At 37.4% G+C, this 11,708-nt stretch overlaps 1 protein-coding gene across 1 annotated transcript in view; it reads left to right on the top strand.

Annotated features, from left to right (window-relative positions):
* CCDC175 (coiled-coil domain containing 175) overlaps nt 1-11,708 on the top strand; it is a 74,694-nt gene that overhangs the window by 48,103 nt on the left and 14,883 nt on the right. The window contains exons 15-17 of the mRNA XM_003794449.2: nt 3,230-3,309; nt 4,502-4,654; nt 7,029-7,131. Coding sequence (XP_003794497.1) covers nt 3,230-3,309; nt 4,502-4,654; nt 7,029-7,131 — 336 coding nt within the window. The remainder of the gene's footprint in view (nt 1-3,229; nt 3,310-4,501; nt 4,655-7,028; nt 7,132-11,708) is intronic.

Here is an 11,708-nt window from a genome sequence, read left to right as displayed (position 1 = left end):
TGGCATAATATGGAGAAAAGGGAACACTGCTACACTGCTGGTGGGAATGCAAACTAATATGTTCCTTTTGGAAAGATGTTTGGAGAACACTTAGGGATCTAAAAATAGACCTGCCATTCAATCCTACAATTCCTCTACTAGGTATATATCCAGAAGACCAAAAATCACATTATAATAAAGCTATATGTACCAGAATGTTTATCATAGCCCAATTCATAATTGCTAAGTCATGGAAGAAGCCCAAGTGCCCATCGACCCTCAAATGGATTAATAAATTGTGGTATATGTACACTGTGGAATATTATGCAGCCTTAAAAAAAGATAGAGACTTTACCTCTTTCATGTTTACATGGATGGAGCTGGAACATATATTTCTTAGCAAAGTATCTCAAGAATGGAAGAAAAAGTAACCAATGTACTCAGCCCTACTATGAAACAATGTTATAGCTTTCATATTAAAGCTGTAACCCAATTATAGCCCAAGAATATGGGGAAAGGGGCTAGGGAGAGGAGGGCAGGGGGAGCATGGGTGGAAGGAGGGTAATAGGTGGATCTTACAAGGGTACGTGTAAATTTACTAAATGTGGAATACAAATGTCTTAACACAATAACTAAGAAAATGCCATGAAGGCTATGTTAACCTGTTTGATGAAAATATTTCAAATTGTATATAAAACCAGCACATTATACCCAATGATTGCATTAATGTACATATCTATGATTTAATAAATTAAAATAAAATAAGAGCAGGAAAGTGTTCCTGCCACAGTCACACCTGCAGGGAGTGGAATGTGAGGGTTCAGTGTGCATAACACACAATGTGTGGCCTTTAGTTAAACCTGATGGATGAAGCACACTTTGTGTCTGAGCTCCCTCATGGAACTTTACAGGAATGTGCATACAAGATTTTTAGGCAGATATAAACCTACATGTACTATGAGACTGGCAGAGGAGACATTTATTATCTGCTGATTTATTATCTGATAATAAACCAACAGATTTTGAGAAGGCGTAATTGGATATTAGCAGAAAGAGGGCTATGAATAACAAGAGCCTACAGAAAAAGAAACCATAAAGTTCTCTCCACAGAAGCTGGAAATGCCAAACATTGGTGTACCCTGTTACTGTGAAGGGTACACATGACATGATTTATGGGTTAAAGATTGGTTGAACCTCTTTGTAAAAAGCAGTTATACCTCTCAGTCAAATCCCCTCTGTGTGCAGTGTGCTGACAGACTAACACTCCTCAATGCTGGCAAAGAAATTGGACCAAATGGTTCCAAACTGCAAGACATCAACTATGGCTGAGGGCAGAAGACAGGTGCTGTCCAGAGATCCCCTTCTACTGCTCAGCTTCTCAAATGCTGCCAGCCAGTTGTGTTAGTGCTCCTGTGTAATCCCTTTCCCCACCCTGAAGAAGGAGGCTATTAAATTCTTCCTCTTAGGAAACAGAAAAGCCCCATAGCAGTGACATTTAAGGACCTCTCTCCATAATGGCTGATCTCTTCTTGATCACTGACAGTGAAGCCCCTAGGGTGAATGATACTGTAGGGTCTTACTCTTAAATGGGATTGGACAAAGATTACCAGCCATCTCCTGAAGTGTCCAACATGGAAGCAACTGGAGCAGACTGAGCAAGAGCACATAGGGAAATATGGACAATGTAAAGAACATAGGAATACTTTTAAGGGGTATTTCCTTAGAGAAATAAATACTTTGCATTTGCAAAAGAAATCAGAGTATGCTTAAAAGAAAGAACAATCAGAGAATAAGAAGGAGTCCTTACAAACTAGAAGTGTAACAACTAAAATTTTAAAATCCAATAGGAAAATGATGAGAAAACATAAGGAAATTTCTCTAAAAAATTTCAATAAAAAATAAATGAGAAAGAGAAGAAAAGAGTAAGATTATACAGAAGTGTCAAATATCTAATTAACAGGGAGTCTAGAAAAAGAGAACAGAAAAAATGAAAAGAATGAAATTATCAAATAACTAATACAGAAATATTTCTCATAACCACAGAATATGAGTTTCTAATTTAAAAGTGTAAAACAATATTTTTTAAAAAGACTAAGTCATATCACTGCAGAATTTCAGCAGAGAAAAAGAGAAAGATACTAAAAGTTTCTAGAGAGAAAACACATCTCACACAAAAGATTAAAAATTAGAATGGTTTGAGACTTCTTAAAAGCAAGATTGTACTAGAATTTGGAAGACAATGGCCTTCAAAATTCTGAGGGAAAATAATTTTCAACATTGGATATTGCGCTAAACTGTCAACCAAGCATAAATAAAGAATTTCAAAGTATTCATGTCATTTACTGTTTCTCATAGAATTTGCTTCAATAAATGAAAAGAATAAATGAAGAAAAAGAGGAGGATAAGATATTCTAGAAACAGGTCTAACATAAGAAAAATATAGGGCAGCACCTATGGCTCAAAGGAGTAGGGTGCCGGCCCCATATACCAGAGGTGGTGGGTTCAAATCCAGCCCCAGCCAAAAACTGCAAAAAAAAAAAAAAAAAAAGGAAAAATGCAAAGAAAAGTCCTAAGAGTTCAGCTATAAAGTAGGCTCAAAGAAAAGAGGACTCCAGAAAGCATGTCTCAGAGTGGGATTGTGAGGGAAGGGGAAGCAATGGAACTGATAGGCTTGCAAATGTGTTTGACTTCCTGGAAAACAATATTGAGAAAGACTTCATAATTCTGCTGCTAGATTTTGGTATGAATTAAGGACACCTATATGGAACACTGAGCAAATAAAAAAAGTGAGGCAACTTTTAACTCCAGGAAAAATAACAACAAAAGTACAAAAAAGGGAATATAATCATACTATGCAATTAGATCATCAATGAATAATCCTTTGTCATAATGATTTAAACAGTGAAAATCTATTTTAACAAAACCATAACTTTATGTGGAGTTAAAGGGAGTAAATGTAGCAGGTGTGGGTGTGAGTGGGTATGTGGATAGGAACAATCATGCTAAGTCCTCCTCTACTATATTAAGAAGTAAATAGAAAGTGTCTTAAAATGGTCAATCAAGAAATAGCCACATATGTTTTTTTTTTAAGAAAACTGAGCTTAATGAATGAATAAACAACAAAAAAAAGAGTTTTTAAATGGTTGATTCTGAGGACTCAGACACAGCGTTGGTGAGTATATGACAGCTGGTTTTTGTTACAAGCCTTGTTTGGGGTAGTTATTTATTTTTTTCTCTTTTCTTTTAATAGCACAAAAGCTGGAGGAAAATTTATTACAAAATACCATTTCTCAGGCTACACGAGAATTTTCCAGATACATGAATGAAAAGGTAAAGGGTCAACACACACATTCATTCTGCATTCTTTTATTGGAATAAAGGTATATATAGGCAGCAGTAGTACTTACTTGGCATCATTGAATTTTCCATGCAGATCTGCATTTGTTAAACTTACCTTTTCAATGCCAATGTTTTAAGATTTTAGTCACAACGTAGAGTCCACACATATGTGCAGAGAGAAAGAGAGACAGACTGGAACTACTTAATGTGTAATGACGGCCTCTATTTTCTTATTTGTATGGAGTTGGCTAATTAAAAGTGGAAACATTCTTTGAGATCCACTGGTATAAAAAGGTAACTTCAAATATGTCAGGGTGTAGAGAAATGTGAAGGAGAAAGTTACAAGTATAGTATATGCACAGTTCTAGTTTCTCAATAAGATCCTGCTGCTGATGATTATACAAGAAATATCATATGATTTGTAATAGTATGCTGAGAACTTTAGTAAAGACAATAATAGAGAATTCTGAAAAATTAATAAAATAATATTTTTCCTTCTTCAAGAAATACAAGTATCAAAGTGCTCTAAAAGCCCCAATAAATTCTCTCCTCCTTTTCCATTTTCGCCCGATGGTTGTTCACATATCAAACTACAGTTGTCCTTTAATATCTGTGGAAATTTGGTCCTAGGACTTACAAGGACAGCAAAACCACAGATGCTTAAATCCTTTATATAACATGGTGTAGTGTTTGCATATAACCGATAGATATCTTCCTATATACTTTAAATCATCTCTTGATTACTTAGGATACCTAAGATAATGTAAATTCAACGTAAGTAGTTGTTGTACTGTAGTGGTTTTATTTGTATTATTATTTTAGTTGTATCATTATTTTTTATTGTTATTTTCTGAGCCCTTTCCCATGTGTGGTTGGTTACACCCAGGAATGTGGAACCTGATGTTGCACAGGGCCAAGTGTATATTTTATTTTGTGCAGTTGTCTCAGCATCTGGGTTTCTAACTTAAGGTCCATGGACTCCCATTCCCAGAGTCTATGAATGAGTTTTCATGAATCCGCTTTGGGTTGACAGGTTTTTCTAAGGAAACATGGCCACAATCTCAGCTGGATGCTTTGGAAATTAATCATGAATTCTGCTCTGAAGGTGGTCTGGGCAGGTTAATGCTCTAGAGCCCTGCTCTTTGAATTCCATGAGATAATTGTGGGTTTTACGTTTGAGCAGGAGAAAGCGAAGCAAGAATTAAGGCAATTACGTGATCAAGAAAGGAAAAGTACTGAAGATCATTTTGAAAATCTAAAGATCCTAGAAAATGAAATCTATGTAAAAGACCAAAAATTAGAAGTTTTGTTCCTGGAAAATAAAAGATTAAAAGAAGTAAGTTTAAGAACAGTTCACTTTGCACAATGGTTTTGACTGATTGATTACAACAGTTATAAAGGAAAAGAAAGAAATAGTTCTCAAAATAGTTTAATGAAAAATAATCGAATCATAAGTGTACAGTCCAATGAACACACCTGTGTAACCAGCACCTAGATCAAGAAACAAAGTGTTAACAACATTCAGATACCCTTCAAGTCCCTTCCAGTCACTGACCACCTCCACAGGGTCACACCACACTGACTGTGAACACTGCAGACTGGCTTTGCGTGGTTCCCAACATTACATGTGTAGAATGATATAGAACGCACTCGTTTTCTGGACATGGTGTTTGTGAGGTTCATCTGTCTTGTCGAGCATACTGGTTCATTTTTCTCAGTTCTATCTAGTCGTCCATTGTATGACTCTACTACAGTTTTTTTGTTCACTCTACTGTTGGATGTTTGGAGACAGATGTTGCAAATAGTCTTGCTGTGAACATCCCACTACACACTTCTCGATGAACATCTGCACACATCTCACATTAGTACAGCCACCAGCCTCCCAAAGGAGCTGCTTCCACTTGCCGCCCCTGCCAGCAATGCCTGAGGCACCAGGTACTCCACATTTGCACCAAAACCGTCCCTTTCAATTTACCCAGTGTGGTGGGGATGCCATGGTGCCCACTGGTATGCATTTTCCTAATGACTCCTGAAGAACCTCTTCACATGCTGTTGACCACTTGTATGTCCTCCTTGGAGAAGGGGCTACTCAAGTCTTTCACTCAGGTTGTTTCTTTTATCTAATTGTAGCTCTTTTTATAGCAAGGGAGTTTGTTCATCCAACTCCTAAAGTCTCGGGCGGTGCCTGTGGGTCAAAGGGGTAGGGCGCCAGACCCATATGCCAGAGGTGGTGGGTTCAAATCCGGCCCAGGCCAAAAACTGCAAAAAACTCCTAAAGTTTCAACTTAATCTCAGAGCTCAGTCTCCTGAGCTCAGCAATCCTCCCGCCTCAGCCTCCTGGAGGGCTAAGTTACAGGTGTGAGCCACCGCACCCAGTATGCCCCTTCACTTTAAACACCCACTGAGTCCCAAGCACTGGGCAGGATGTAGTGAACACAGAGGCAAGTAAGACCCTGCCCCAGCCCTGAGGAAGTGCACAGTAGCTGCAGAGCTGCACTCACTCGTATGAATGGATCAGTGTAATTCAATGTGTTATGAGCAACAACAGGACATGCCCAGTGCCCCGAGCAGAGGAAACACCCCACACCACGTCAGACTCTCCACTCAAGGGAGAAGCCTTCCAGGGAGTCTTAGCACAGCAGAAGTATTTCCATGTGTAAGATGGGCAGGTGTCCTTAGCAACAGTGTGTGGAGTGAAAAGATCAGTGAGCCCTGGAGAAAAGAGACTTTGAAGGAATGTGCTGTGGAAAAGGAGATCAAAGGGTGTCTAAAAGAGAACAGTTAGAGGGTGTGGGAGAGGCATGGAGTCTGGCTAAACTAGGCAGGTCTGCAGTGACCCATATTCAAAGAGGGGCAGGAATGGTGCCTTGCATTTGGCTTAAGGTGGCTTTCACTTTAGTTGACAAGTGACAAGCCAGCAAACAAACTGTGAAACGGCTGTAACACAAGATCAAAGTTGATGAGTAGACTATTTTTCTCTTGAAACAGGACCAGTGCCAACTTTATGTCCCAAAGCCCACACTGTCCAAATTCCCAAAGATTTTAGACTTTCTGAGCATTGGTTGTCAGAACAGAAAGCCATGACTTTAATGCCTGAAGCCACCTGTCACAAATACCACCACTGTCACCCAATTCAATCAAATGTCTCACTTGAGTAAGCAGTTTCATGAGGTCTCCTGACTCAACGAATTATCTCTGCACAGTTGTAAGGCTAAACTCTAGTCTGACACCATTACTGCCTTGTGATGTATAATCATGCACACATTTTGCATATTTAAGGGATATATGTTGTGTAAGCACGTGTTTACACACAGTATGTTCCACGTGGCATCAGCTGGGGCAACTTGAGGATAATTCAGCAGCTGGGAACTGAAACCATCTGGAGACTCACTCACACCTGTGTCTGATGTTGATTCTGGTTCTCAGTGGAGGCCATTGATATATTTAAGCAGAACACGTTTTCTTTTTCTTTTATCGAAAATTATATTCAGAATACCATGTTCCTTTTAATGCTGATATGATTAATAGGAAGCAGGACCCTTCTCCTTCTCCAGAATAGAAGGTTGGCACGGATCTTTTATTTACCACTGTTATCCCTGTACCTGAAACAGTGGGTATCACAGTGGACGAATTTCTATTTTTTGCTAAATGACTAAATGGATCTATAGTAACTGAGCTGCTAAAAGCAATCACATGCTTTTAATTTTCAGCATATTATGTATATGAAGGACAAAATAAAGAAATACACCAAGAAACAACAAGACATCATACACTCTTCAAGTGACCTGTCTTGGGACCTCATAGCTGGGCACAGTAAGTAATGTGTCATGGGCACTCTTGACATAGGAAGTTTTTCTTTTGTTTGAATCTGTTTGAATGACTGTATGCTATAAAATGCACTCATTTTAAGTTCAATGACTTTGACAAAGGTATGTACCACTGCAACCACTGCCCTCACGAATGAGGTATAGAACATTTTTATGACTGTGAAATTCCCCTTGAATCCCTTGCAGTTGATCTCACATCTAAACTCCAGTTCCTAAAAATCATTGGTCTACTTTCTGTCACCAATAATTAAACATAAATGAAACAATGAGCATACATACTATTTTTGCAATTATTGTTTTTATTTCAGAATGTTAGAAGGTACACATGCTTTGTTTACATACTTTGTGTATAGATTGAGTCAAAGTTATTTTCTTAAATTTTTAATTAAATCATAACTGTGTACATTAATGCATTTATGGGGTACAATATGCTAATTTGATATACAATGAGGAAAGCTTACATCCAACTTGTTAACATAACTGACACCTCACTTATTTGTTGTGGTAAGACATTTATACTGTACTCCTAATAGTTTTAAAATGTGCTGTTGCATTATGCACAATAGATGAGGTCCCAGCAAAGATCCTCCATCCCCAGTGTCCCCTGTCCCCTCTCCTCTCCCTCCTCTTTCCTCTTTCTTTCTGGACTATCGTTTTGTTTTACCATTCATATGAAAGTGTTGGTGATTATATATTGATTGAGTACATTGGATACTTTTACTTCCATTCTTGAGATACTTTACTAAGAAGAGTATGTTCCAGCTCCATCCAGGTAAACATAAAAGATGTGAAGTCTCCATTTTTATGGCTGCATAGTATTCCATGGTATACATATACCACAAATTGTTAATCCATTCATGGGTCAATGGGCATGTAGGCTGCTTCCATGACTTGGCAATTATGAATTGGGCTGCAATGAACATTCTGGTGCAAATGTCTTTGTTGTAAAATGATTTTTTTTGTCGTCTGGGTATATACCTAGTAGAGGAACTGCAGTATCAAATGGCAGGTCTACTTTTAGTTCCTTGAGTGTTCTCTGAACTTTCCGAAAAGGACGTAGTAGCTTGCATTCCCACCAGCAGTGTAAAAGTGTTCCCTTCTCTCCCTACGTCAACATCGAAAGTTTTAGGATTTTGTGATGTGAGCTAATCTTACTGGACTTAGATGATATCTCAAAATAGTTTTGCTTTTCATTTCTCTGGTGATTAAAGATAATGAACATTTTTTTTCTTTTTTTGTTTTATTAAATCATAGTTGTGTATATTAATGAAATTATGGGATACAGTGTGATGTTTTCATATACAATTTGAAATATTTTCATCAAACTGGTTAACTTAGCCTTCATGTCATTTTCTTAGTTATTGTGTTGAGACATTTATATTTTACTTTTAGATTCACTTGTACCCTTGTGAGATAAACCATAGAGGTGATCCCTCCAATCACCCCCCCACCCATCCACCCCTTTCCCCTTCCCCCCATCCCCCTCCCCCATATTCTTAGGCCATAATTAGCTTATAGCTTTCATATGAACGCTATAAATTAGTTTCATAATAGGACTGAGTACATTCTTGAGATACTTTGCTAAGAAGAACATTTTCCAGCTCCAATCGTGTAAACATGCACTTTTTTCATGTGTTTGTAGCCCATGCACCTGTCTTCATCAGAGAAGCTTCTGTTTAAGTCTCTTGCCCACATAGAAATGGGGTTATTTGTTATTTCCTTATTGATTAGTTTGAGTTCTCTGTGGATTCTAGATATCAGATCCTTGTCAGAAACATAACCTGCAATTATCTCCTCCCATTCTGAAGGCTGTCTGCTTGTTTAACTTACTGCGCCCTTGGCCATGCAGAAGCTTTTTGGCTTGATCAGATCCCAGTAATATATGTTTGGTGTTGCTTGAATTTCCAGGGGGGGCCTCCTCATAAAAAATTCTGGCAGGCCAATTTCTTTAAGCGTTTTCCCTGCACTCTCTTCTACTATTTTTATAGTCTTTCATGTCTTAAGTTTAAATCTTTTATGCAGTGAGAATGAATTTTTGTTAATGGTGAAAGGTGAGGGTCCAGTTTCAGTCTTCTGCAGGTTGCCAGCCAGTTCATCCAGCACCATTTGTTGAACAGGGAATCTTTCCCCCAATTAATGCTTTTGATAAGCTTATCAAAGATCAAATGATGATAAGTGACTGGGTTCATCTCTTGGTTCTGTATTCTGTTCCATATATCTACCTATTTTTGTGCCAGTACCAGGCTGTTCTGATCACTATAGATGCCCCGGCCCACCAAACAGCAATGACGGCTGCAACCAAAAAATGGCCGGGTGTTGTGGCGGGCACCTGTGGTCCCAGCTACTCGGGAAGCTGAGGCAGGAGACTTGCTTGAGCCCAAGAGTTGGAGGTTGCTGTGAGCTGTGAGGGCACAGCACTCTACCCAGGAGGACAACTTGAGGCTCTGTCTCAAAAAAAAAAAAAAAAAAAGATTTATAATATAGCCTGAAGTCTGGTAACATTATAGTATAGTATTATAGTACTATGGTATAGTACAGTATAGTGTAGTATTTATAGTATAGCCTGAAGTCTGGTACATTATTTCTGAGTAATGTATTGGCTATTTGAGGATTTTTCTGATTCCATATAAAACGAAGTACTATTTTTTCAAGCTCTGTAAAGTATGACATTGGTGTTTTAATAGGGATTGCATTAAATCTGTACATTACTTTGGGTAGTACGGACATTTTAACAATGTTGATTCTTCCCAGCCATGAGCATGGTATATTTTTCCATTTGTTAACATCTTCAGCTATTCCTTTTCTCAAAGTTTCATAATTCTCTTCATAGAGATCTTTCGTGTCCTCTGTTAGGTAAATTCCCAGATATTTCATCTTTTTGACACTACTGTGAAAGTAATAGAGTCCTGAAAAACTTAACTATTGTTGGCATATATAGAAGCTACTGATTTGTAAGTATTGATTTTGTATCCTGAGACACTGCTATATTCCTTGATCACTTATATGAGTTTTGTAGTTGAGTTCCTGGGGTTTTCCAGGTATAATATCATGTCATCCATGAAGACTGAGAGTTTTCTCTCCTCTGACCCCATTTGGATACCCTTGACCACCTTCTCTTGCCTGATTGCAATGGCTAAGACTTTCATTGCTATGTTGAACAGCAGTGGAGACAAAGGGCATTCTTGTCTAGTTTCAGATCTCAGTAGAAATGTTTTCTGTTTTTCTCCATTCAATGTGATATTGGCTGTGGATTTTCTGTAGATGGCCTCTACCAGTTTAAAAAATGATCCATCTAAGCCCTGTTTTCTTAAGTGTTCTGATCATGAAATGATGCTGGATATTATCAAAAGCTTTTCCTGTATCAATTGAGAGAATCATATGGTCTTTGTTTTTTATTTTATTTATGTGATGTATTATATTTATAGATTTACATATGTTGAACTAACCTTGAAACCCTGGGATAAAGCCAACTTGATCATGGTATATAATTTTTTTGATGTGTTGCTGGATTCTGTTTGCTAGGATCTTATTGAGTATTTTTGCATCAATGTTCATTAATGATATTGATCTATTGTTTTCTTTCTTTCCTGGGTCCTTTCCTGGTTTAGGGATCAGGGTGACATTTGCTTCATAGAATGTGTTGGGAAGTAGTCCTTCTTTTTTATGTTTTGGAAAAAGCTATGTAATATAGGTGCCAGTTCCTCTTTAAAGGTTTGGTAGAATTCTGATGTGAAGCCATCTGGTCTTGGACTTTTCTTTTTTGGGAGATTTCATATAGTTGATGCAATTTCAGTGCTTGATATAGGTCTATTCAAAATTTCTAAATCTTTCTGGCTGAGTCAAGAAAGGTAGCATGCTTCCAGGTATTGGTCCATTTCCTTCAGATTTTCATATTTCTGAGAATAGAGTTTTTTGGAGTAATCATAGAGGATATTTTTTAATTTCTGAGTTGTTCTTATTTCTCTTTTATCATTTCTGATTGATGATATTAGAGATTTCACTTTTCTGTTTCTGGTTAGCTTAGCCAAATGTTTATCAATTTTGTTAATCTTTTCAAAAAATCAACTTTTTATTTTGTTGATCTTCTGAATGATTCTTTTGTTTTCAATTTCATTGAATTGTTCTCTATTTTGGTTATTTCTATTCTTCTGCTGGGTTTGGTGTTGGAATTTTCTTCCTTTTCCAGTTGTTTGAGACTATGCATTAATTTTTTTTATCTTCATCTCTCTCTGTTTTCTTGATAAAGCCATCTAATGCTATACATTTCCCTCTTAGGACTGCCTTTGCAGCATCCCACAGGTTTTGACAATTTTTGTTTCTGTTGTCATTTTTGTTCCAAAAATTTGCTGATTTCCTTCTTAATCTCATTTTGACGCAACTATCATTCACCATAAGGTTGTTTAGTTTCCATAGCTTCAGTTGAGTATGAAGATTCCTATTGCTGTTGACTTCAACTTTTATTCTGTGATGGTCCAAGAAGATACAAGGAATAATTTCTATTCTTTTAAATTTGTGGAGATTAGACTTGTGTCCTAAGATATGATCTATTTTGGATCATTATCC

Source organism: Otolemur garnettii, unplaced genomic scaffold (genome assembly GCF_000181295.1).
Source record: "Otolemur garnettii isolate 467f Iridium unplaced genomic scaffold, OtoGar3 scaffold00081, whole genome shotgun sequence".
Classification (NCBI taxonomy): Eukaryota; Metazoa; Chordata; class Mammalia; order Primates; family Galagidae; genus Otolemur; species Otolemur garnettii.
This window is presented reverse-complemented; position numbering and strand designations above follow the sequence as displayed.